The sequence below is a fragment of the Agelaius tricolor genome, unplaced genomic scaffold (assembly GCF_023055355.1).
Source record: "Agelaius tricolor isolate 1412-34295 unplaced genomic scaffold, bAgeTri1.0.p SCAF_26, whole genome shotgun sequence".
Classification (NCBI taxonomy): Eukaryota; Metazoa; Chordata; class Aves; order Passeriformes; family Icteridae; genus Agelaius; species Agelaius tricolor.
This window is the reverse complement of record NW_027269286.1, coordinates 660,573-688,264: the sequence shown is the minus strand read 5'-3', so window position 1 is coordinate 688,264 and position 27,692 is coordinate 660,573. Positions and strand designations below refer to the sequence as shown.

The window sequence follows — 27,692 nt, the reverse complement described above, 5'->3', positions numbered from 1 at the left end:
AAAGCAGCTTTACTCTACTATTATTCACCACATGAGAACAGAGCAGCTGAACATGATCAAGAGGGCTTTGGAGGAGAGAGGCAGGCATCAACACCGAAACGAAGCCAAAGAGTGGCAGCTCCGCACTTTCTAGTCAGTCACTCATTATATGGTGAAGTGCTCTTGAGAAGTGCCTCTTATACTTGACCTATCATATTACTTCTTCTGTAAACACATAATCCCTGCTTGTTAGGTGGTGTCAACACTAGCATTCATTCACTGTGGTAGTCCTTTTGTGTATAGACACTTTAGAAGTGCTGCCAAAACCAAAGAATTGACACCATAATAAAACAATTTGAATTTCAACCAGGTAAACAGATCCTATGAGCTTCTGGGAGATGTACTGTGCAGAGCACTACATCCAGTGTCCCTTATTTGAGACAAAGCTGCTTTCTTATCACAAAACCATTTTTGTGTGTGTGTCCTTTTAGCCAGATTAACAACCACCTAATGATTACCATTAATAAAGGAGCAGGTTTAATAACTGGAATTACAGCCACTGCATCTTATTTCCTTCACATAGTAAAAAAAAAACCAAAAACAACCAAAAACAAAACCAAAAACCCCCACCAGAGTTGGCATACTTTTATTGTGAACCAGCTAAGCAGAAAACCTGAAACAACAAATAGTATTTGTGCAGAACTGACCACTTCCTGAATGCAAAGTATTATTTTGCTTAAGCTCACACACAGCCAATAAAACTAGTCAGCTTTTATTATTAAGGTCACACAAAAATCATAAAATCTGTCAGTTTTTATGCCACAATTTCATCCCCTTTAAATTCCAGTTGTATTTCATACAGAAATTTTACACTTCAGTCTTTGTGGGGACTTACATCTGATTATTGTAATTAGATATTTAGACCTTCTACTCAAAGCTTATACCTCTTGTTGTTGAAGAGAGAAAATTCATTCTTAAGAACACTTCCTTTAAACAAGAAGTATAAATAATTGATTCTGTGCTTCTGGGTTGAGGAATTCTAGGTAGACTATCAGACTAGCATTTATGAAGAGCTCTGAACAGTTTTGCAGTCTGTAGGACTAAAAAGACGAATCAATCTTTCACTGAACACTTGAAAAAATATGAGCAAACTTTCTGCCATACCATCAAGTATCAATGAAACACTACACTAGAAGGGTAGTATTTGGCTGAAATAGCAATTTTTACAAATGAGTCCAGAAAAGGACAAAAGGAAGACTAAGATACATTAGTGCTCCACCTCTCAAATCTGAAGACAGACAGTAGCACTGTGTGCATCAAAAGCAGTGAGAAAGCGCCATTATAGGCTTGATGTTGCAACAAGGTGACATGATGCATTATTGCAGCCACGTCTAAAAAAATAACATATTATCATGTACACCAATGCCATTATCTTCCTGCCCTTGACTGCCAAGACTTTTTATTGGGTTGGAGATTTAGCCTATGCTCTTATATACATGTAAATTTTGCAGCTAAATGTATTGTATCCATGCACTGGACTGTGCATTCCTGGGAAACCTTGACACCATTCATGTTTGATTCAGGTATTTTGCTGCTTGGTCCCTTTTGAGGACCCTTTGGTCCTCAACTCTTCCACCTGGGAAGAGGCAAAGTGAAATATTCCCTCCTGTACTAGCCACTGCATCTTGTTCAAACACCTCTGATTAAATTCTCAGCAGCCTCAGAAGGAACATCAAATGTAAATCTAATTCTCACACCTTCTACCTTTGTCCTTCAGCTGGTGCTTCTCCCAGTCCTAACCCATAAACAGAACTTCTTTCCTATGTCACTGTCTGGTTAGAAATGCCATTTTATACCGACTTTTAAAAAAAGCAGATATACCAGCCACCTATATGACGAAGTAGCCATCTCTATTTATTAGGATCTTTCTATCTTAGGATCTTTTTATCTTTTCCACTGTCTCCTTTCTATTTACTTTCACAATTTCTTGCATTTGCCAAAATTAGATAGTAAAATGAGGCCAGAATAACATAATTTTTATTTCTCTAAGGCAACTTAGAAATGTGTATCACTCTATAAATATTAAACAAGACCAGTGACAAATAACATAGACCTGTGAATGCAGCTCTCACAAGTTTCATGTATAGTAACATCTATTAAAGAACATACAGCACCATGCAAAAGAAGCAAGTTCAGCACTTTGTACATATACAAAGGTCTTGTTCAGTCCTTCTCATTAGGACTTGATCTAGAAGGTAAAGAAATACCAGCCAACGTGCCAATATAATTATCTACACTTCTAAAGGTTTGCCATGAACTTCATAACATGTGTTCCCTCAAAACTTTTGGATTCTCTGTTGTCCCCCTCTTCTCAGATATATTGTTTCCCACACAGAAAAAGTTTTCCTTTACTGTATAGACTTCACAAGCCTCTGGACAGGTTAACCTTTAGGTCAGTGAAGGATGATGAAGAGACTGCTGTCACTGTCTGGGGCTCTGAGAGCACCTCTTGGAAAACTACCTTATTTGCTTTCACAAAACAATGACTTCTGTCCACAAAAGCAGCAACTACATTGAGGCTGGCTCAGTTCAAGCGCAGCCAAGAGTAATTCTGGAGCATGTTGACATTTTACAGCATATTCACATCAGAGTTATCACATGGACCAACTGTGATTGGGTGTACTGGTAGATACTCCTTAAAGCTGGGATTTCTGCTTAGCATGGTATTTATGCGAAGAAAGCCCTACAGTTTCTACTTTATTTCAAACTTCTTTAAGCAAAGAACTACTTCTTCCTCTCTAATTTGTCCTCTGTCCTGACTCCCCACTTTGGAGTTTTATATTGGTTTTTTAGTCCAGTCCCTTCAATGAAACAAATTTTACTATAAATTTTTACATTCATTTTGTCTGAGAAGTTTTTATGTCTTTCACTTCAAATTCGTTCTTCAATCTCTTTGTCCTGATCTTCAGCTCATTCACTTTTTTTCCTAACCAAAGCACAGATGGTTTTTTGCTTGTCTTCTTGTTTGTGGTTTATTTCTTCTATTTCACAGAATTGCATAAACTTCACTAAAGTGGTATAAAAGTTGACGGTTTAATGGAATCACTGTAATTTTGACTGAACAACATCTATATTACCACAGGGTCAGTGTTAGGTTGGAGTTCAAATTCCTTATGCATTTAGTAAACTCAAACAGGCCAGCATTACAAACAGTCCAGCACATCCACCGTGTGACTGAACAGCACATAGTAAATAGGGCAAACATTCATTTCTCAGCGATTTTTCAGAATTTCTAGAAAACAGACAGTCCAACTAGGCAGCCAGACTCCACAAATCTAGGCAGCCAGACCCCGGGGAGACTACCAGGGAAAGTGGAAGGTAAGGCTTACCAGGAAAAAGTCTGCTGCTAACACTGGTGAGATTAACAATTTAAAGCCTAAAAAAGCACCTCAGCTTCTTGTGTCTAATTTTTGCCAGTTATCACTGCAGGTAGAAATGAGTACTACTTTACTACTATTTCCTAAATACTCATATGAAAAACTATTTTCATGTACCCATACCTAATAAGCATATCATATTCACTAGCCATAGAATGGCATAGCATGAAGAATTCTAGAATTGAGGTGACCTAAATAGTAATTTCTGTCACAAAATTCAGGTAATGCAGCAGAAAAATGGAAATAAAATTAATGCTGCTTACAGAAGAAAGCAAAATAGTACAGAGAATGAAACGACAGCTGCAATTCCCAGTTTTTAGAAGGCCACACTCTGCTCTGAAACAAACTCTTCCAGAGACCATCTTAGACATGAGTTCCTGCATTGGAAGTTTGGTCAGTGCAAAAGAGTGACTGACATGTAAGCTTCACTGACCCAACTACATCTGATGTAATTAGTGTCATCATTTTAGCTAGTGCTTGACTTGAACCATAAGTCTTAAATATTTTATTAAATGTTTAAAATTATATAGAACAGGTGTACTCTGACTTAATGTGAGAAGATTACTCAGAAGCAACACCACACTTGAAAACTGTAATATTTGAATAGCATAAACCCATAATTCCAGTTAACTAGTCTTGAAATTTGTGACAATCTTTCTCCAAGGAAAACAACTGATCATTTTCAGGCATTGTTTTTCTAATATACCAGTCATTGTACTTTATCACAGTCCTTTAACAAAGAATACACCTTAAAAAGCCTTACAAAACACACAAAATCCTTGTTTTCATCTGTGACATGTATCCTATCTAAGGATTTTAATTATAAGTATGTGATGACAATTTAGCAGGCCTCTTGTAATATCTGGCATGGTAACCAGACTTTATGCGCTTCCCCAAAAATCAAACTCTATCATAATTGTATCATCAGAGAGGCCAAACACAGGTCAGATTTTATACCACTATAAAAAAAAATAAGCATGCAACAATTGTTCTCAGAACCTTTGTATATGTGCAAAAGAGAAAGTTCAGAACAAAGCATAAAGACCAGAACCAAATTCTGCTTATTTAGAACAAGTGGAATGTAACTGCTACTTTATGATACATTTGTTCTCAGCAAACCAGCCAGTTTCCAAATTGTGTGTTTCAACACATATATTATATACACATAGTCACACCCATGATATACAAACAGCACTTTCACCTTCTGATGATTATTATCTTGGGTACATAACACTGCAATCCACACAAATTCAGAAAAAAAAAAAAATTAAACCATCATCAGACCTTCTGACACTTTTACCTTCATGGTTATCAAGATCAAAATTAGATGGAAACTCTATTTTGTTTCCTTTCCCAGTGATTCAAAATCCTACTGATTTTGAAAACTGCTACCAATACTATAAACTGCACTAATAAAACAGGTTACAGCACAGGTAAACCTCAGATCTGCCAGTGACCACACCCTCTTGCCTAACATGACAGCTAAGGTGTGTTATCTTACACTATTCACTCCTCAGAACCAGAGAAGAACTTCTCACCCTCAGAGCTGCTAATGTTGTCTTGAGACACCCCAGTTTTTTTCACAAAACAGATTAAAACAATTCATTCTCAATAACACTATTTTTTCTACTTGTGCAGCCAGTAAGAAGGATGTGAACTGTATTTTCTAGTCAGTTGTTTTCCCACCTAACAAAATGCTTTTTATTACATGTATACCAAAACAAGTATTTATACCTTCTCCTATTCCTACAAGCAGTATTTCAACTTTTAACATCTCCCTTTTTTGAAAGAAAGAAAGAAAATTTTGTTGAAGTACTGAAAAAAAAAAAAGCAAAAGTCTTTCAAATCTGGATACAAAGTTGGGGGTGAAAATAGAAGAAACTGATATAACTGAAGACAAATATAACTAAAGACTATTATTACTGAACACTGATGCCAAGATACTTATAAAAATATCCAGCCTCCTTGGATAGCTGTGAATTGGGTACATGAAGTGACAAACCTTGAAGCTTCTGTGCACACCATTCCTCTGTGATTTCAGAGGAATGTAAGCATCTTGGAAAAAAGGTTTTTAGAATCATCCTGGTAAAAAAAAAAAGTATGAATATTTCTTGTATAGTGTATGAGTCCCACTAATATCAGTGGATTTACTTGCCTGAGAGCCTGGTAAGTCAAGATAAATTAGGGGGAGAATGATAGATCTAAGGTTAAATAAAGGTTGACACCCAGGCTTCAGTAATGGATTTTTGTTGTTGTTGCTTTATGAAATCTGCAAAGCTACAAGGTATTTTCTTCCAACTTTTAAATCCATCTTTCCAAAAAATATCCCCACCTATCAAAACTCAGATTGCATAATAACATCTGCTTTGCTAAAAGGTATGAAGGGAACCCAACCTTAGAGAAACTGTGCCATTTAAGAGCAGTACATCTAAGTGTGTTACTGCAAGTCTGGAAAGAGTAAATGACTAAACAGGAGCCATAAAAAAGCCAATATCCCTAAAGTTACAGATCCCATTTATAATTTCAATCTGACTCTATATTTTTAAACAGATGTAGCCAGCCAATATCTTTGTAATTAGTCTGTGGTACTCTGAATAGCAAATTTTCTCTGATGGACTCAATACCACATGCTCCCATACATGTCTAAAGTGGAGGGCACAATATACCATTTTATAGAACTCTCAGGAATCAGACAGGAGCAGAATAAATCACTCTGTGAACAAGCTGTGTACCAGGCTTCATTAGTTATAATTACCCCCAAAATATGCTCAGCAGAATGCACACGTGTCATCTGGGAGTGACACACAATAGAGTGGGCAACTTATAAACTCCTCCAAGCACAGAAAGAGTCCATAAAACAACTGGCTTGTGCATTTGGATTCATGTGATAACACCTCCTATTGCATAAGCCACCAGATGACACAGATGGGGCAAATCCAAACAAGGAACATTTCTTTTGTATAGGCATTGGACTTCATTTGATGCCTGTTCAACCAACAAGCTGAGAAAGCTGAGGATGAATCACTAGATCTTTGTCTTTTTCATTTCCCAGATTGTGCTACACTTGCTAAAAATAATAAAATGTATAGTTTTAAATACTTTGAACATAATGACTTACAGAAAAGAAACACAGTGCAGCAAAACAAGACAGGATGTTAAATTTAAAATACTTAGACAAAAACAAACACTTGTCTCCAAACTTCAAGACAAAATATTTCTACTATAATATTAACCACCATCTCCCTTTCACACATCATATTACCAAAAGAGGTAAGTGCTGACTGAAGGTCTTTGAAAACTCCCATATCAACAATCAAATCCATTATTTTCTGGAGAAAGTAATATTAATTAATATTATGTTCATTAATCAGATTATCTTTCCTTTAATGACTACCACTGAACCAAACACATTGTAATTATTGCAACATTGATCTCAACTTTCTCTGTAAATTTGTACATTTTTTTCTTCCTCCCATACTTTCTGCAAATCATAGTAAGTTTTTTTGTCTGGGACACTCCTCCTATTCTCTTTCCATCCATATAGGATAATGCTCCTGGTCATCTCATTAAAAGTCTTTCCACATCTTTTCTGTAGTTTTCTATTATTGCCCACTGCTGTGGAGATGTGTTCCTGAAAATACTGGCGTAAGTACTTGTTTACTGCAATAAAAATAGGCTCTAGCTCAAAGGGAAACTGATATCCATATGAAGTTCACTGTACAGACAGATTAAATGGCAAATATTCTAGTTAAACATGCTCATATATGTCAGCATTTTAATATAAACATGGAAATATATATTGCTTGGATGTTACATGTGTAGGATAGTGCATGTGTACATATACTGACATGACTGTGCCTATGCCTATTCACTTTTGTATTCAAGTGTATAAACACATGGAAATAGACTCACAGAAAAACATGGACAGATGTATGTGCACACACTCAAAAAGTACCCTACACCTTTGGGTGGCATATTCAGCGCTTGTACTGCGTTACATTTCTGGCTTGCTGTAAAGAACTATGTAAAATCTCCACATCTCTTAGCTACTTTCAAGACAACTCAGGAAGGAACTCCAAACCTCTGACTGTAGAATATATTTAAATTAGCAATATTAACCACGTGACACTGAGTTCTGTGAAACCACTCCTACCCACAAAATAGATACCCAGTAATTTTTACAGAGTGGAATCTAGCTAAGTTCACAGACTTAGAGTTGTAACATGAGCTGCCACAGAGAGAGCTGAGTATATCCACAATATCTAAGATCAATTAAGGTCTATTACAAATAGCATCCATTAACCTGTAATCTGTCAGATCTGTGCATCAGTAACACTGTGTGGATGTAAGCAAGGACAGAATTTGTCCCACTTGGCCCCATTTCTGTGTAGTGCAACTGAGAGGTCAGCTTCAGCATTCATGCATTCAATGCCGGCAAACTCCATAGAGTGCTCACAGACACAGAGGCAGCAATTTCCTATTTTTAAAAGATCAGAGAAGCAAAAACGATTTGTGAATATGAGTGCTATGGTATTATTTGAAGTCACTGCCTTCTTATAATTTTTCCCCTTTTTAAAGAAACAGATATTGAAACTATCCCAGCTAATAATTTCATTCTGACACTTGAGTTTAAAAGGTTAAGTTACTATCTGAAGAAAGGTAATCTGACTGCCTTTCATAGCAGCCTGCAAGCTCTGCAATCTGCATAGAGAGGGGCATTTGTCATCATTAGCTGAGCAGTGACAGCTGGCACCTAGGGTGTCCCAGATTTAAGAAGTGGCGAAGGCACTCTTTTGCCTTAAGTTGCCATCAAGTATAGCATGTTTCATAAGGAGCAATATTTTCTTATTATTATAGAGCATGAAATAACAGCAGTGAATGCATCTGTATTTTTTTCATCACAGAGAACTGGCTGATATACCATTAGCAGTTGCCTTTAGACAGCAAGACACCAGGTTTATTCTGTGAGCAAATATCCAATTCATGTCACTTGAAAATAACTACAATTGGCTTAAAATTAGGGCAGTATATTTTCTTTCAGAGATATTTCAGACTGATTGATTTGTAGATTTTATTCATGGACATGACAAATAGTGAATAAAACACAGTTTTTAACTACAGGTATAGTAATGTCACTCCAAGCTAGGAGTGCCTAATTGCTTAAAACAGACAGGTTATTAGATATAGGGAAAAAAATAGTCCTACACTGGCATACAAGCTAATGCAGTACATTAATGCTCTGAAAGAATACCTGATGGAGCACTATTTTAATAGCAGCTTTAGAAACTTAAAGTATATTCTCATAGTGTATTTAATAACTAAATTTGATTAAATATATTTTTTCAAAACAGTTCCACAAAATTTTGCAAATGTATTCATATTTAAGTGTGTATTTAATAAATGGAATGGGTTAGAAGTCTATGAAAAAAGTTGTTTTCATACCACCATCAATACTTCAATCTATGAAAGGTTGAATAAATGGTTTATAAACATTAAGAGATCCTGACTTGGTTGTTTTTACAAAAACAAAATACAAAACTAAAAATTAATATACCTTGACATGAAACAAACAAAAAAACAAACCCTAGCAAAACAACCAGCTAACACAAACCAAATAAAATTTAAAAAGCAAAGACAAAAAAACCTCATTTCTCCACAGTCTCTCAAGTTTGGAAACATAATCCATAATGCTAGATGTTGCATTATTATGTAAAATAGTTTTTCACAAATAAAACTAATTTTTGTGTTAATGTAAAATCTATGCAAATACATGCAGTCATTTATCAGGGAAGCTGACAAGCATTCCATATTGGAGAGGGAAAATGAAACTGCCTCAAGAATAGAGGCAATTAATTATTTCTGTATTTTCTCTTCCTCTGTCTTGAGGCACAGAAGTTATCCATCCAGTTAAAACAGCAAATGAAATAAAGAGATTTTTTTTTTATTTAAACACATATGGCTTTTGCCTGCAATACTGATCACCACAAGGTCTACAGATGCCCGTGGCTAAATTGTACACTGGCAGATGCACACAAGGGAAAACTGTGTTAATGCAGCGTGGTGAACAAAACAAATGAAGAACTGAATTTTGGGGGGTGGGGATAGAGAGGACTTTTTTACCATGTTGAGATACAGTTTGCCTACAAAGGGTGGATTAGGTTAGCCATAGATTTAGCCTAAAAAGTTTCTTTTCATCCCCTATGTCAAAAATCTGAATATACATACAGAAGAAAACATTCATGTAGATGCTTGCAGTTTTCTAAAGTACAGATTATAAATAATGGGCTTGCAAAGATAAATGGTTATATTATTTCATCTTTACAATTAAGGACTAATAATACATAATGAATGTACTCACAGAATATAATGAGAAAATTGTTGTCCAACATACTTGCTGTCATTTTTTACCTCTTTAAAGAAGCAATGCCTTGAAGTGTAGGTGAAAATGGCAAGCATTACGGCACAGCCTAGCATATGCCATATACTCGTCTGTGCTTCAGAGGGCTAGTAAGAATTCCGCACTTAATAATTGTTCCTTTTGATAAAGTTATTTAAAAAAAAAAAAAAGTGAAAATTGAACCCAGTTTATTCCTGGAAATAATTTGCAGAGGAAAACAAGAAATAGAATTGGTAAAATATTTACTGAAAATAAGATAGAACCATGTTGATCACAGTAATTTCTCCCTCAGTAGGCCTGTACGGATTGCATTACCCCATTAAAATCAGTATTGATCTTAAAAAAAGAAGTAAAAACCCCACAACTTTTCCCCCGAAAGTTTCCCTTAATTTTACAAAATAATTATTTTGTATCAAGTAAACCAGTAAGTAAATAAGATTCATAAACATGAAGTCATAAAGGTATCTCCTTTGCCTCACCTAAAACTAAGAAGTCTTAAGAGACAGCACTGTCACTACCCTAACAGCTACACTGTAAATTTTTATCTTCTTTTCAACGGCACTAATATATTGTAAATGATAACTTTTTAAAAGGCAAAATCTATTTCAACTATCAAGAAAAATTGATAGTAATATTCGTTTCAGATAAACAGATATTTCCACAAGGTAATATTTCTCTTTCAATAGTTTGATTGGGTATTTATGAAACTACAAGACTACATGTTATTTCTATAGCCTTTCTCATTTCAGGGACATCAGCACTATGCCACACAGGATCTACTTCTTTATATTCTGTCCTAGAGCTGGCCTAAAAGCTGGAAGGGAAAAGTAGGAAGGACAGTAGGTGATGTAGGTTAAATTTTCAAATTCAAGTAAGAAGGCAACTGGAGTGATTTGCTACCCTTAATAGGAGGCTCAGATTTCCCCTAGATAAAATATTGTGTTCTACAATGACAATGTTCCACCAGTAAAAAAAAATAAAAGTACAGAGTGGTGGTGGGAATATATTTTAAAGGCCAAAAGATCTAAGTATCATATTTTTCCTGAGAAGATCTCACCTCTTCTTCCTTAAATAATAAGTTGGTTGACATGTTTCTATTACAGTTATAGTTAGGATATTTTTAGGAACAATAAGTATTCTTAGTGAGTAGATTGCTTTTATTTAAGACTGCTAAAATACTATGTAGCTTTACGGAGGTCAGAAATAGTTCTGAATATGTGAAAGTAGATGAAAAAACAGAGATTCTGAAAGCATAATCTTTCATCTGTTTCTCTGAATAACCTCACCCTCCTCAGAAGGGCTTTAGAGTGTACTGGGGGGAGGGGGGCAGGGGGCATTTTTGTGAGATTATGTTGTTAAAATATGGACAAAACAAGAAGATACTTTAACACTATGGCTAAAGCACAATGAAATTAATAGGGAAGTGCTGCTTGACAGAAGTGTAGATATTTGAGCCAAAAATATATTTCCTCACCAACACATGCATTTGATGCATTATGTGTTTTAGAGGCTCACTGTATCTCATCCTCTTCAAATGTTAACCTCCAAGTGTTCTGGCCCTGATCCTACCCATGATGTCACTGGTGCTTGTAGGCTCACAGAGAAGTGCATGGGCAGTTATTTGCAGGATCAGGGCCTTCATAAGGTTCAACGAAACGTATTAATCACTTACAACCAACTCACTCAACTCCTCCCTTCACTGTTATTTGGAAAGAAAATATTGGAGAGCTATACACTACATTAAAACTAGAAGTCTGCATTGAAATATGTTAGGTATGTCCATCCATAGCTAAATCAAGATGAAATGAGTTACACAGGTAATTTACGATACTTGTGTAATTGCAAAGAGAGAGGGCAAATTTCCTTTTGAGTTGGAGGGACATAAGATGCCCAAAGTGTTTGCAGCATGAAAATTAGTAATAAATACATAATATGATCAAATGTATACCAAAAATGGTGCTTACTTATAACTTCCTATGGCCAATATTCAAATGTCTTCTGCTAATTCATTGCCAATAAGCAACGTCTTCTGCTAATTTCAGTATCTTCAGCAGCTACTGATGGGTTGATGTAGTTTAGTTTGATAGTCAGTATGAAACCAGCTTACAGAAAAACACCAGCCACAAAATTAAGCCTGTTGAAGACATACCACCCTCCCATTTTGACTGGGCGAATAAGATGCTGAGTTGCCCCTAAGACATAGCATATTGTGTGATGCCATAATTTATATAACGATGTATTTCAAACGCTCCCATTCTTCAATTTCAACTTACATTTTCTAACACTCCAGTCCTCTCTTGTATTCCAGGGCTGAAGTTACTGAGGGGAAAGATTAGTTTAGACATGAAGTCTTCAGAAGCTGCTCATCCAACACATACAGCTTTATCTTCAAGGGCAACGTTCAATATTTTCAGCCATTTAATCATATACAGCAATAGGAAGTAAATGAGAGTTCTGCAGTGTTGGATGGCCCACTACAGATGCAATAGATTAAAAGGCACTAATCCCCACTGATTCCACACTCTTCTAGCAGTTCAGCAAAAAAAAGAACATCCTCCAAGCTAGAGATCTTAAAAAAAAACCGAAACAAACCCAATGTTGGACTACTTAAATAAAATGCTGTACTATAAGGAATGTCTGGATTTGGAGAAGCTGACGGATAAGTGAACCAAATGAATAATTCAATGCATTTTTTTTCCTGCTTACATGTTTCTTCAGTTCCAGCCAAAATCACAGTTGTGCAAGCTCCGTGTTTACTTTTGAGACACAACATTTTAGAGAAAATAAATCAATTACTGTTTTTTCCCTTAACAGATTGCAGATTAGAGGAATTTAAAGCATTAACAGTTCATCTGTATGACCTAGAATGACCAAACCCAACAGTAATGCAAATTCTCTTCATGTTTTTCTTTAATTTCTAATAGAAAGCAAACACATACACATAAAGTTTAACACTAATGAATGCCAATTGTGTACTGTAAAAGGGACTATGTCATAATTTCTAAAAAAAAAAATTTAAAACATTTGCAAAGAAATGTTCACAACAGAGGAAAAATGCTTGTGTACCAAAAGATGCAGAACTTGATACCCACAGGTCTTAGCAATGAAGTGTATAAATTTATTAAAATTGGAAGATTGCAAACATTATAGTAACTTACATCTGAACTTTTCATTTGTTCCTAAATTTGAAAGCGGAGGCAAAAAGTAAACTACAAAATAAGAATACAGAAAATTGAAGGTACCGTCAACTTCTATCACACACACAAAAAAGATGCTGCCTATTTTATAAAATGTGACACATATAGCAAACCCAGCACAAATATCTGTCTTTAGTTTTCTTACTTGAAAAAAAAAAAGTGAATTTATTGTTGCTGGCAGGATGATATGGATGAAATAACCAGGAAGAACTGAGGGGGGGAAGGGGAGAAAGAGGAGCCAAGAAATCAGATACATTCAATGAGCCTTCAAACTTACTTCAGCAGTAGGGATAAATAATTTAATCAACTCAGCTTCATTCTTTTTCTTCCTACGTCCCTAGTGCAATTGGCAGATATTAAAAAATAAAACTTTAAAATTCATGAGCAGTTGTGTGTGGAAGAACTATCACTATATAATAAGAAATATAAAGTGATATCCATGCAAGCCCTTTGTGTAGATATGCATCTGCAAGTGCATTTTAACTCACGCTTTTCACCATATGAAAAAGAAATTATTGGTTAAATTTATATGCATGGCAACTTTTTTTTTCTTTTTTTTTTTTTTTCCTAAATTGCAATTTGGGGTTGGGGGCAAATACAGATTTTAAACAACATTTGGCTTTTTAGCTAACATGAGCACTATAGGCAATGTAGTTTGAAAGATTTGATATAACAAGCAGAGTTCAACAAATATTGTTATAGTTCCCCCTAATTAAGGGAAATATCTGGAAAACAGCAGTTTGGTAAAAGTCACCAATATCATATGGCACCATTATCAGGACAAATGATCAATCATCATTTTAATGAGGTGACTTTAATCCCGATTTTCCAAAACAACTTAATACTCAATAAACTCAGTAGAAATAAAATTCATTGCTGAAAAGGTGTTCCATTTGTAGTTTACCAAGGATACATTAATAACTACAGAGAAAAATTAACTGAAGTGATCAGAGCTTTGAAAAATATCTATATTTTTATATCATATATAGTCATACAGATAATAATTTTCGACGTCTAAACCAAACTGACTTCTTGTCATGGTAAACGATTGAGTCACTTCACCAGTCACATTTCAGTGGTGTCTGTGATGCCTAAAAATACAAATTTATAAACTATTAAATGTTTGGTGTGTGAAATGAAATGATGGAGTGGAGTTGATAGTGACCTTCAGTGTTAAACGTCACCTAATCAAGCCTAAATCTAATATTTCTCATAGCAATCGAAATACAATGAATACGTATAACCTTGCATTACTTGGTATCATAGCTTAATCTTAGCACTACACATTGAAAACTCTTATTTAGTATCTAAGATGTAATTTTTGCTTAAATTAATTTTGCCACGTCATGAATGTTATGACTTCTGACAGCTTAAAGGTACGACCTTTCCACTTTTGCCTTTGGCAGCTGGAATTGCCAAGCTAAAACCCAGGGGGCAAAAACAAGCAAAACCTGGCCCGGAACATCCCCACCGCTAACATGCAGCTCTGAGGCTCCTGCATCCCTGGGAAGTTGAGGGGTACCCCCACCGCAGGAAAGGGCTGTTCCCTCGGCGGAAAGGGAAGAAGGGACAACCTTTTGTCCGCCTGCTGTAACTTTCGGTTTTACCCGGCGCTGCTCTGTGACCCTGTGGGAAAGGGGCTCTTTGACATTTCCATCCCAAAGAAGCCGCCCCCGACACGGCAGCGCCGGCGGTGTCGAGCCGGACGGCTCCGGGAGCAGCGGCTGCCGCCCGGGGCGGGAACCGGGGCCGGACTGGGGCCGCCGCGGGCCTTCCCCCGCACCAGTCGGTCCCAGGGACACGTCTGCCGGAGTTGGTCCCGACTTGAGCGCTTTTCCTTCCTGTGTACAGTCCAGCCGTGCCCTGCTGCGGCCAAGGCCGCCCCGGTTCTGAGGGCACGGCGCGACCGGCATCGCCCCCGGGCCCGAGGGGCGGGCTGGGTCGTGCCGGGCCCCATCCTGGGGCAGCGGGGCGGGATGTGCCGGGCCCGAGAGGTGCCTCCCCTTCCCCGCCCGCCGCCGGGGCCGGTGGCGGTGCCGCCGAGCCGCCACTGCGTGCGCCGGCCCCCGCGGAAGGGGAAAGAGGGAAAAGGGAAGAGGGAAGAGGGCCGACCTTCGCCCCCGCCGCCGAGCAGGTTGCCCGCGCAGCCGGGGGCAGCCGCCGGTAGGAGCGGCGGGGAGGCGCCCGCCCGTGCCCTCGGAGCTAGCCCGAACTCCTGGAAGCGCCTGCTCCGGGAAGGCTGGGGCGGCCGGCCCCCGAGCTCGTAGCGCCGCGGCCGCGCACGCCACCGCCCCGCAGGGGAGGAGAGAGGGAGGGAGAGAGGGAGGCGGCAGCCCCGGGCCGGCGCAGGGACGGCGGCAGCGCTCCTCGGCGGCGGCTCGGCAGGCACCGGGACCGGGAGCTCTGCGCCGCTGCCGCCGCCGGTCCCAGCGCGGCCGGGGGGAGGCACGCGTGTCCCGGCCGGGAAACTGAGCGGAAGAGGGAGAAAGCCCGGGAGGAGACTGCCTCCTCTCCGCCCCAAAGAGCCAGAAAGTGATCTCCCTTCTCCCGGCTGCGGCCGAGAAGAGGTAAGCTGCTTCGAGACGACCGGTCACCTGCAGTTTTTCAGCGACAGCACCAGCCCTGCTCAATTCATGAGCAGGAAAGGATTCCGGTCGGCTTCCTCCTCGGGAGCGGCACGGGAACACCCATACAACCGCTAGACCGAGGGAGCCAAGCGCGCGGTCACAAATCCTCCGCTATGTGCAATAAAGTTGGTCGCATTCGTACGCTGAATAAATGTCGTGAAATGTTCTTTGTGGTATGACTTCTCCTCAGCGACTGATATGCCCGTGACAGTCACTTTAGGAAAAGTTAATGGGTCAGTAGTTTAAAGATTCCAAGCCATCAAAAGCTTTGGTGTGGTTTTTTGGGGGTTTTTTTTTCCATATATATATATATATATATAAAATTTAGGGCTCTCTTGAAGTGAAGCTCAGTAAATGCTGTGAAGCAGAAGAGCTTACCACTCCAGCTTATTTGCAAATAAATGTCCCGATTACCAACACTTAAAGTACCGAAGGCGAAATTTGCTAATTACACATCACACAGGCGAAACCCCAAACTGTCAGACAAGCAAGCCAGCATGTTTGCAGTCGCTAGCGTGCCTCCCGTGTGCACATTTACTAAGCGCAGCTTGCTAGCACAGCTCGCTGTACGATAAATCCTCCAGGTTTGAAATTAATAGGTACTTATAGTGCGTCTCGAAAAGCAGCCGAACATCCACTCCTCACAACATATCGGAGAGCAATACAGAATATAAAAACGACGCTAAGAATTGGCAAAGGAGATTTACCGTCTCTATCTGCTACTTGATTTTTGGAAGGGACGTGAAAAAGACCTGACAGATATGTTTAGCGATTGATTCTCCCTTCATAAGGTACAAATACAAAAAGCAAGTCAGAGACAATGCCGAAATGCATTAAACCTCAAAATCGATTAGAGCCCGTCAGAAGATCCTTTAAAACAATACAAATCGTGGACTTCTGAGCAATATTTTATTCCAAAGAACACTAAATTTGCCGTGAATCCGCTGCCTTGTTCACTGGCCGGTTCACGAGAGAAAAAAAAATTCCAAACCTACTTCTCGCTTGCAGTTACAGATAACTATCAGGAGGAAAAGGACAGCGTGATGTGACGCCGAGTGGGGGTTAATGAATTTACGCCTGTGCTCCTGCCTGAGCGAGCCCGGTCTGTAGCTCCCTAGTTGATGGATGCCCATTAATACACCTGCATTCACGTCCCGGCCATGAGGAGGCACGCAGGGATTCAGTACGGAGCGGCACAGTTTTGCCAAGTCCTCTCGAAACGTCAATACCCTTCAAGTTACACCCAAAGGAGAGCGATTTCTCTTGATTTCCGAGTGTACAGAGGACCGGGGCGGCTTTCTAGCCGGTAACCTTCTACCTTTCTATATGTGCCTGCGTGTGCGTGTGTGTGTGCGTGTGGCTGTGTATACATATCTATCTCCTAGAGAGGGATTAATTAGCCGGGTTCGAGCTGAAAGAGGCTGCAGTGACGAGCCCAGTGGCGATTGGCCGCCCGCCTGCCTGGCCCTGCCTTTATAATTTCCACACGAGTGCATCTGGGCTCTTATACAAACCAACAGCCAGCTTCTTCTGACATACACACACGGCACTTTTTTCCACCATCTGATTAACCGCCCTGCATACACACGGTGATTACTACGGGAAAACATAAATAAATACGAAGAGGTTTTATTATTTTGACTACTGGAACCCTCGCTGTGTCTCAGTGCAACTTTTGTTTTTTCTTGCTGCTGGGAAAGGTGCTGCTCTCGATGCTTTCCTCTCACTCACGGACCCTTTAAAAAAAGGGGAAGGAAAAATATCGCCCCCTCCAGTCCCCCGCCCGCTCCCCCTCCCTTCACCCCCCCGCCACACACACTTCAAGACGGCTGATCTAAAAAAGCAGGAAGAGAGCATCTGAGGAGCAGCAGCCCCGGCGCATTTTGAAAAACATTTGTTACATTTCAGAGTGCGGCAGCCTGTTTCTCCTCTGAAGTTGGCTCCAGCCATAGCAGCCGCATTGGATCCCACAGCCTATTGCGAGACTCCGGTATACAATCCGGATCTCTGCCCCAACATGATCGCGGCCCAGGCCAAGCTGGTGTATCATTTGAATAAATACTACAATGAGAAATGCCAAGCCAGGAAAGCTGCAATCGCCAAAACGATCCGAGAAGTCTGCAAAGTGGTGTCGGACGTGCTGAAGGAGGTGGAGGTGCAGGAGCCTCGCTTCATCAGTTCCTTGAACGAGATGGACAATCGCTACGAGGGGCTGGAAGTCATCTCCCCCACGGAGTTTGAAGTCGTGCTGTATCTGAACCAAATGGGGGTTTTCAACTTCGTGGACGACGGCTCCTTGCCGGGCTGCGCTGTGTTAAAGTTAAGCGACGGGCGCAAGAGGAGCATGTCCCTCTGGGTGGAGTTCATCACGGCGTCTGGCTACCTCTCCGCTCGCAAAATCCGGTCCAGATTCCAGACTCTGGTGGCTCAAGCCGTGGATAAGTGCAGTTACAGAGACGTGGTAAAGATGGTGGCGGACACCAGCGAGGTGAAGCTGAGGATCAGGGATCGGTACGTCGTGCAGATCACTCCAGCGTTCAAGTGCACGGGGATCTGGCCGCGGAGTGCTGCGCACTGGCCGCTTCCCCACATCCCCTGGCCGGGACCCAACCGGGTGGCGGAGGTCAAGGCGGAAGGCTTCAACCTCTTGTCCAAGGAGTGCCACTCTCTGGCCGGCAAGCAGAGCTCGGCCGAGAGCGATGCCTGGGTGCTGCAGTTCGCGGAAGCTGAGAACAGACTGCAGATGGGCGGCTGCAGGAAGAAATGCCTCTCCATCCTCAAAACCTTACGGGACCGTCACCTGGAGCTGCCGGGCCAGCCCCTGAATAATTATCACATGAAGACTCTGGTTTCCTACGAATGCGAAAAGCATCCCCGCGAATCGGACTGGGACGAGTCGTGCCTGGGGGACCGGCTCAACGGGATTTTACTGCAGCTCATCTCGTGCCTCCAGTGCCGGAGGTGCCCGCACTACTTCTTGCCCAACTTAGACCTCTTTCAGGGCAAACCTCACTCGGCCCTGGAAAACGCGGCCAAACAAACGTGGCGACTGGCTAGGGAAATACTTACCAACCCGAAAAGTTTGGAGAAACTTTAGAGAGTAACTATAAAAGCGGCCTGACCGATAAATCTGCTAATTTCCCGATGAAGTTTAAGATGCCTGTTTGAAAAGTCATATATTTCCACTTGACAATGCAAATAATATTCTCTTTTAAAAAGGAATATAGCTTAGGCTCCTCACAAAGAAAAGCAAACGAGAACAGCAAGCATCATTCCTCTTCGTCACAGTTTTGCAGTTCCCCGTGGGGGAAAAACAAAAAGAAAGAAAAAAAAAAAAAAAGAAAGAAAAAAAATGAAAGTGTGTTACCTGGAAAGGAAAATTTGCCGTAATTTGATTGTGACCATTCTGCCTAAAAACGGTACCAACGGATTATAACAAAACCCGGTATTTTTATGTAAACCTTCTGTGAGTAAAAGCTATTTGGATATGCCACCTGAACAAACCCTAATGTACCTTTTAATTTGTATCAAATATTGTGATCTCACATTGTCTTTGAAATTGTGGATGTTGGTGTTTTGTGATTTGGTGAACAGAAGTTAAATTGCCATTTTGGATACTTCAAGGACATTTTCTGCTAAAAAGAAGATACCATTTTAAAAGGTAGATTTTATCACGGTACTTTTGTTAATTGTCTTTTGAAGTGTCTGAACTTAACAAGTTTACATTTCTCGTTTCATATATATTGCTTGTTCTATTTCTAACATTCCATAAATATACTTGAAATGTTATTTAAATATATTCAAAAGAAATTTGGATTCTGCTTATATAATAACGCTTGAATATTGGAATTATATATTTGAAAATGCACTTGAAATACACTGGATAATTACTTTTTGTGATTTAGATTTTAATTTCTGTTGCTGATTTATTTAATTACAAGCTAATAAATGAAGTAAAATGCATATGGGTAAGCGTTTCAATATCGGATCAAGTTTTTCACTTGAAAAACAAGAGGCAGCTATGTTTTGCGGATTTTTCCTTTCTGTGGATAGTTGTTTAAGTCTTGTAAAGCAGAAAACTTAAGGGCAGAGTCCTGACTTTGCATTTGGAATAGTTTTGTAGAATAGGGAAATATTTGTTGTACAAGCATATTGGAATTTAACTCCAGATCACCATCAGCAGCTGTCAGACACCAGCGTACTTATTAATACAGTTACACTTTTTCAGCCGTCAGGAAAGAAGTCTGTTTTGAAGGGTTTATTGTACGGTGCTGTTGTGTTTCTGCTGGCTTTTGAACAAAGCCGAGGAAACACAACGTATCTATGAAGCAATGTTTTTAGCAAGCAGCGATCCTGACACAACTAGCAATTTGGTGCAGGTACTAATAAAGCAGAAAATAAAATTCATAGGTGAGAGCCAGCACCAATAAAGTGAACAACAATATTACTTCTGACCTACAAATCCGTTACGAATGTGATAAGATTGCCAGCTCCACTCCCAGCAATCAAGCCCCTCAGCTCCCAGGGCAGTCAGAGGGAATAACATGTGCGTGCTTACAAAACTGCACGCAATCCAAAGCCGCCCGTCTGTATCACACTGCCTGGTCCTTCTCAGGGTGCATTTCTTTAAAATGGCTTTTAAATCAAAACGCAAATTAACAGCGCGGATTTTGACAAGGATCCTAATAGTCAACAAGTGCTGAAAGAGGCCGATCTCCTGAGTGACACCCACTAGCAGCTATTTCCAGTGGGTGCACTTTACCGAAACTGTTATACCCAGAGATTCTGACAGAAACTTTTTACCCCGGCACTGCGAAGAAAGTTCCGAGTTTGACAAATTATTCACCGAAGAGAAATCACTTCATTGCAAACATATTCAGACGAGGAGTTTTCTTGGAAATTATTTATAATATTTCTGCATTAAAAAACCCCAACCCCAAGGTCTTTGTAAAAGTACCTCTCCTATTTCCTCTCTTCCAACATTTTCCAGAGCAATAGCAAAGGAATAAAGCAAGAGCGATAAGAATAAAAAGACATGCAGACGAGCGGAGCGCCCTGTTAGACACGTCCCTTCCGTCTGCCCCCTCCTCCCCCGCGTGGCATCCCCCGCGCCGTTCCCGCGGGGAGAAAGCCACGCAAAGGTTTCGGCTCAACTCACGCACCCCTCCCTGCTCTGTTGCGGCTGGGCTGGAGGTTTTCACGGAAGGGAGGGGGAAGTGGGGCGGCGCTGGGGAATTGGTAGTAGTAAATGACTTCAGAAAAAAACAGAGCTTTCCCAGGAACCAAGTCCTCGGTACATGTCTATTCCCCCCCCCCCCCCCCTTTTCTTTTCTCCCCCAGAAAACAAGCATTAACTTTCATTTCAGCAGTTACAAAGTGTTTACAAAATGCGCCGTATTTTCTTACGTAGAAACTAAGGTTTTTGAAATAACGGGATTCTCCGAGAACCTCGGAAGGCGTAAAACCCTCCGCTGTGTCTCGGGAAGGCTGCGGGCTAGGACTGCTGCTCCCTCCAGGGATTTCAGAGCAATTGGCTTAACTACTAAATCTGACCACGTTCATACAAAGGCACCGCGAGAAAGGCTGCTGGAAAACGCGTACGCTGCCGTAATAGAGGATTTAACATCATTAATACATTGCGCTTTTTTTTTTTTTTTTTTTTTTTTAATGCAGCGAAAGGCGGCAGACGGGAGCGGAGTTTGGAATGAGGGGGCGGCCCCGGCGCACGTGTGCCGGGATCGGGGACAGGAACCGAGACCGCGCCGCCCGCCCGCCCGCACGCCGCACTCACCTTGGGGTCGATCTTCTTGAAGGCCGAGTCATCCTCATCCACCTCGAAGTAGATCTCTGTGGTGGTGATGGAGAGCGTCCCCTTGGCCACCACCACGGGGGCGATGAGCTGTGCCGGCGTGCTGAGGACCACGGGGCCTGCAAGGCAAGGGCAGCGGCGTCAGGTTGGAGGCGCCCGGCCGGCCCATCCCCGGTGGCCCTTCCCTCCGCCGAGCCAGCGCCCGGCGAGCCCCCTCGTAAACCCAGTTTGTAAACGCCGTGTTCATTCCCCTCCTGCCCGCGGCCAGCGCTTTGAACTCCGCGGCCGGGGCACAAGCGAGTTTGTGAGCTCCGGGGTTGCGAGATAAATCACAGCAGCGAAATTCAGAGGGGTTAGGGTGAAAAATAGCTGCCTTTTAGAAGAAGGTCCCCTCTCTTTTCATGCCCTTTTGCTCCTCGTTAACGCTATCACTGTTTATGTGCGATAGCGGCGGCTCGTTCCACACCGCTTCGATCTGGCAGCCCGGGGTCCCCGCGGCGGCCGGGCCGGGCCGGGGGCGCAGCGCAGGGCAGCCCGCAGCCCCTGCCCGCCACACTGACCCTGCGAGCCCTGGGGGCATTATTTTTAAGTCTGGATCCAGACCTCAACTCGGACAAGTAAATCCAAATACCAAGGGGTTTTGTTTAATTGTTTGGGTTTTGGTTTTTTTCCCCCTTTTTTTTTTTTTTTTTTTTTGTCACCTATTTCAATACCCCATGCGCATAAAGGCTAGCATTGTTAAATACATTTACGGCACGATAAATTTTGTTTCAACTCGCTGCCGCTTATCCTTTTAAAATTACTACAACAATACTTCGCTCAAATATATTCCTTAACGAGACGCTTTGACGGGCATTGAAAAGATGGGATGGGGAAAACCTATTGTAAAAGGCAGCCTTCTCCACACAAATTTTTAGATTTTAACTCAGGAAAACAAAAATCAAAACAACCCTTCTTTAATCCAAAAGACAAGAAGATCGCTGTTTCACCATCTCATCTTCAATATCAATGCCATCTTCTGTTAAAGCGGACAGTGGCCGTGCTTAGGAAGCTCACTTGCTTCGAAGAAAACATTATGTATTAAATATTCTTCTAGATTTAATTATCCCACGAAAGCCTGTGGGATAATTTATATATACATACATAAACACACAGAGCCACATACGTGTACAAACACGCATCTGACACATAAATAATAAAACTCCAGTATTGAGAAGGTGGGTACGTCACCTGACTGATGCGCCTTTTAGAAACTGGCCAACTGACCATCTCAGGAGGTACTAAACAGGGTTTGACTGTTACACGCAGCTAAAAAATGTCCCTTGCAATAAGGGGACCCGTGCTCAGAGGGCAGAGAGTCGTGAGCCTCCCGCTGCCTTTCCCGGCCGCTCACCCCTCCAGCAGCGCCGTGCGAGCGCTGGGGCGGCCGAGCCGAGCCCGGGGCTGCGGCTCGCACCGGGGCCAGCGCCTCGGATGCGCCCTCTCCTCCTCCCCCAGCACTGCCCGCACACTTCACTACCAGCTCTCGCAGGCAGCACTTCAAATTACTCACTTAGCCCAAATTACTCCTGTATCGGCGCATCTAACTGTCATGTTGTTAATGCTTTACTTTACTGTAACACCCAATTTGAGCCCTTATTGCTCAATATTTTGTCATTTACGCTGCAAAATAAATAAAGAGGAAGGCAGGAATTGGTGTGCGTACAGGAGGAAGCTAAAACGCACAGTTTCAGTGACAGCTTTCAGCAGCCCAGCGTGGCGGACGGGATAATATTGATACAAACTCTATTTTCTTTCATTTTATTGTTTTCCATCTCCTAATAAACCGAGGTAGCCTCTTGACCCCAGTCAGCTGATCGGAATCACATGCGCCGGGCTTGCCTTGCTGCTCTCCCAGTCTCGCCTCCATCTTCTCTCCCTCCCTTGGCGGTGGGAAAGGAGCCGATCCGAGCCGGGGAAGCCCGGCTGGAGGCTCCAAAGGGCAGGGTGATCGATCCGAAACGCCGCTTTAAAGCCTCATCAATCTTCATCTAGGTTGCTCAAGTAATTACGCCCGATTCTCTTGTACGATTACAAGTGGATTTGGGTTTCTATTCCCCAGGCCCCCTTTCTTTGTGTTTACAGAAGGGGGGTCTGGGCAGCCGGCGGTTCCCTGCCTTGCAGAAGCACTTGCCCTCTCAAGCAGAGCGCCCTACCCCTCCTCTGTCCCTGCTCGGGCACACTTGGCCCGGCGCAGGGTGATGGGCTCCCGGGCCTTTGTGCCGGGAGAAAAGCGCCTTGGAAAGACGCGTCCTGGAAACGACCCGATATTCTATCACTTTAAGGAGGCGTTTGTGGGCTTTGCTGAATCCCAGAAGGAAGAACATCAATTTAATCCAATTACCTCTTTTTCCCTGGTGTTGTGTGGCTAAAATAAAAATAAAGCCACTGCTATTTAATGGCCAAAAGGCCAAACCCTATAATCTGCCATTCAGGCGGAGACAATGGTGCGCCCCGGTGAGCGGGTGATGTGCCCTGGCGGACTGGAGCAGGGGGCAGAGCTGCAAAAGCAGGGGTGAATGTGGAGGGAAAGGGAACAGTCACTTCTTAGCCCGTTTCTGAAGGCAGGGGAAATCGGGGATTTCTGCCTTTCTATTCCTCCCGAGAAAAGGCTCCGAGTTCCCTCCCAGACTGGTACCTTGGCATCTGCCCTGCATTCTACTCAAATGACACCCTAGATTTGTTGCAAGGTTAACATGTCAGAGATATCACAATGCGACAAGGAATAAGCATTATCGTACTTTCCAGATGAGAAAAGGTTTTCCTGTGCTTTTTTGTTTAGGGAAAAAAAAACGAAAACAGAAACAAAAAAAATCCCCACAAAAACAAACGAACAAAGAAAAATCCCCATAAAAACATAAAGCAAAATAAATAGCAGATACATTATGGGATTTCAGGAAAGGTGACGTTCAAACTAAGTTTAAAAATATCTTTACAGACTTTTTCTTTTCTTAAAGCACAAAATGAAAAAAAAAAAATCGGTATTAGCAGTGTTTCATTTTTACACTTGTCCTTTGGAAATCTCCAATTACAACTTGCAATTCCATAGCATGTTTAAGGAGCACTGAGTCTTTTTGTTGTAGCCTTCAGGGAGCAAGCCAGCCACTGAGAGAATACGAAATTAATCCACTACAGCTATAGAGAGAGAGGATTATGTTTTAATCCCCTTTGGGACAGTCTCTGGATTTTAAGGATCCGATATTAAAATGTTTACATAGAGCATAATCAAAATAGCACAGATTTTTCCATATGGCACAGAGCTATCGGGAAGCTCTGGATCTCCTTCCCGAACCCAATTGATAATCTAATGAAACAAAAGCTGAGCACACCTGAGCCAAGAGCCGCGGGACGGGCTCATTCGCATTCGGGAAGGATAACGAGCTTCGGCTCCAGCCTCCGCCCGGCCCCTCGGCGGTGGCGAGCTGCGCTTTTCCAGGGGATGTAAATATTCATTTCCATCGCGGCTGCGGCCCCGGAGAAGGCCGGGGCCAGGGCCGTGCTGCCCGGGGCAGAGGCAGCCGCAGCAGCAGCGGCACCGGGGGATGCTGCCGGGCGCTCCCCGCGCAGCGCAGGGACCGCAGGCGGCACCGAGGGCGCTTCCCTCCCCGCTCCGGGGGAAGCCAACCTGTGGCTGCCTCGCTTCGCCCAACAGGCTGGCGTTTGTGGAGGGAACCCGTGTCTAGGGCGCTTGTCAGCTCTTGGGACTCTAAGCAAAAGCATCTCTCTTTAAGGATCTTTTCGTTGCCCCTACCGAACCTCTCCGGAGCTATCGGGGCGACCGCAACAGAAAGGCAGCGACCTACCAGAGAAGTTCTGGCCTTAAAACGAGAGCAGAAATCACTTCAGACACACAGGTCTAGCAATCTGTTCAAATGGTGATTTTTCCCTGTTGCCTGATCCCTGTGGTCAGCCCATGTGATTTACATTTCTAAAATAAACTCTACCACACATCTACCTTTTAAAATAATATTTTCTTTCCAAACGTAAATAATTGTGAAATTAGAAGGTCCCAGTGAATAAAAGCAGAATGTAACTTCCCTGCTCCCCTGCGGAATTTTTGTTAAACAGAGACTTCATTCCCTGTTCTTGTAACTTAGCTCTTGTATATTTCAAGTAAAGCTAATCAAGGCAAGTGAAAAGTTCCATTAGGTTTTTAAAAGGTTATCTGCTGATGGAATATCAGTAAAATTACACCTTTTAAGGAAAGCTGCTAAAGAGTGGTAGTTTGAACTTATTGTTTCAAATATTTTCATTTTCATAAACTGTCATTTTTAGCTGTAAGAGCTAAACACATGTTACATTCATGAGCCTGAAAATTACACTGGAGGTATATCTGCTAAGAAGATTGGGCACAATTACTCCTAAGGAGGGTAAGGAATATGCTTTTATATGCTGAATTACGAAAAAAGACATTTACCTGCTGCAGGCCTAGAAGTCTAACTTTTAAAATAAAATTTTGGTGATTACCCATAAACAAAAATGTATTAGCTGGGACAAGTACTTTGAAAACATATCCAATCAGCTCAACCAATTTAATTTTACAACCTACTGGTAATTACTCTGAAAAAAAACAGGTGAATGTTGGCATACTTCATTTTTAACTGATACTGGTTTAAAAGAAAAAACATAGATCTTTTTACATGTACATATATTCAACATAGATTAACTGAAACCAATACTTTTACTAAGTAAAATAGTTTGCATAAATGACATTTTGTAATTTGATATGACACTTAAACAAGAATTTTAGATAATAAGAATAATAACTAAAAATCACTCACAAGACACCTGAAATAAGACAACAGAAATTTCCTCAGCACTTTAACTGTAAAGCCAGGTGTATCTGGCACTGAGTTGTATTTGAAATGTATAGAAATCCTTACACTTAAAAAACCCAGATGTAACACATGCACAAGCACACAAAAACTTCAGTTACTTGAAATGAAAGTCACATATCATGGAAGTAGAAAGAGGTATAGGTACCAGAATCCTTTGGGAAAAGTTCTTTAGTCTGAAAAATATTTCAACCAATTAACATCTAATGTAACACATGCAGTGCCAAATAAATAACAAGTAAACAAGATAAAATTCCTAAACAATTCACAGAATTTAGTCTATTTCTGTTCCCATTGTCATCCTAAATTTGATTCAAACTACCCTCTAAAAAGATTTCTGCAGTAAATATATTGCACTTACATGAGGATGGCTGCCCCCAATTTGTTCTCCACTATAGCAAATACTTGAAGGCAGTAACTTCACTCAAGCCAAGGCCCTTATAAGAATATACATATACAGCTCCCTTTACTCATTACATTCAACAGTTTCAGTAAAGATAATTTGCACAACTTTTTAAATGCAAAAACCAGAATCTAAGTCTAAATATGACTATAACCTTGGTTTTCTCTTCCACCACTGAATAATATCCCAAATTATTTTCTCCTGTTTTCAGAGGTATACAAGCTTATTTTGTTGGCTTTTTACCCCTGCAGAATCATATGTTTCATATTGTGAGAGAGGGCTTGACTTTTTTTGTTTGTTTAAATGTCATAGCCAGTGTGGATAGGTCCTGATATTCAAGATTTTCTCCACTTTTCCCCCCTTTCCTCCATAAAGCATGCAACACTACTACTACTAACATCAAAGATCAACTTAAATGGTCTTTTTCAACAGCAATGACTAAACAATTACAGCATATCAATTCTCTTAAGTGGTTGCCATAACAGCAAGCAAATGTATTTGATTAAAAAGAAAATGTAAATAAAAACAATCTTGCATATTATAACTGTGAATAAAGTAGTAAGAAAGAATTACATAGTTTTGATGAGATTGTGAAAATAGTTAAATATAGTGCTGCTTGAGAAGAAAAAAAGTAATTTTATCTCAAACATATACATTTGAATTAAGTGACATATACACCTTCACGGGTAAATTATTATTATTTTAATTCTTTTTTAATTTTAAGACCTTCCGAGTCTCATTAAAAGAAAAATATTAAATAGTACTTTTTCCCGAGGGAAAACATGCCTCCCAATATTTCTAGGAATAACAACTTCTTTATTTTGTTCCAAGGGTGATAGGAAGCAACCACTTAATAGAACAGATAGAAAAAATGCAAAGACAAACTCAACATGAAACCAAAGTCAGTCTTACTGAACCACTGAAGGTCCTGCGGAACAATTAGCTGTGTGTCTAACAGCCCAAAGTAAC

At 41.2% G+C, this 27,692-nt stretch overlaps 2 protein-coding genes across 8 annotated transcripts in view; one reads left to right on the top strand and one right to left on the bottom strand.

The window, feature by feature from the left end:
- The window catches only part of NBEA (neurobeachin), a 459,554-nt gene that overhangs the window by 128,158 nt on the left and 303,704 nt on the right, over window positions 1-27,692 (bottom strand). For all 7 annotated transcript variants that reach the window (XM_071448498.1, XM_071448499.1, XM_071448503.1 and 4 more), the window contains one exon: window positions 21,429-21,565. In XM_071448498.1, coding sequence (XP_071304599.1) covers window positions 21,429-21,565 — 137 coding nt within the window. The remainder of the gene's footprint in view (window positions 1-21,428; window positions 21,566-27,692) is intronic.
- On the top strand, window positions 17,166-19,612 carry MAB21L1 (mab-21 like 1). Its single transcript, XM_071448446.1, has one exon. The coding sequence runs from the start codon at window positions 17,655-17,657 to the stop codon at window positions 18,732-18,734; it is 1,080 nt and encodes a 359-aa protein (XP_071304547.1). The 5' UTR covers window positions 17,166-17,654; the 3' UTR covers window positions 18,735-19,612.

What these genes read in the sequence shown, in the direction of transcription:
- MAB21L1 (XM_071448446.1), top strand. Translation starts at nt 17,655, where the DNA reads ATGATCGCGGCCCAGGCCAAGCTGGTGTATCATTTGAATAAATACTAC.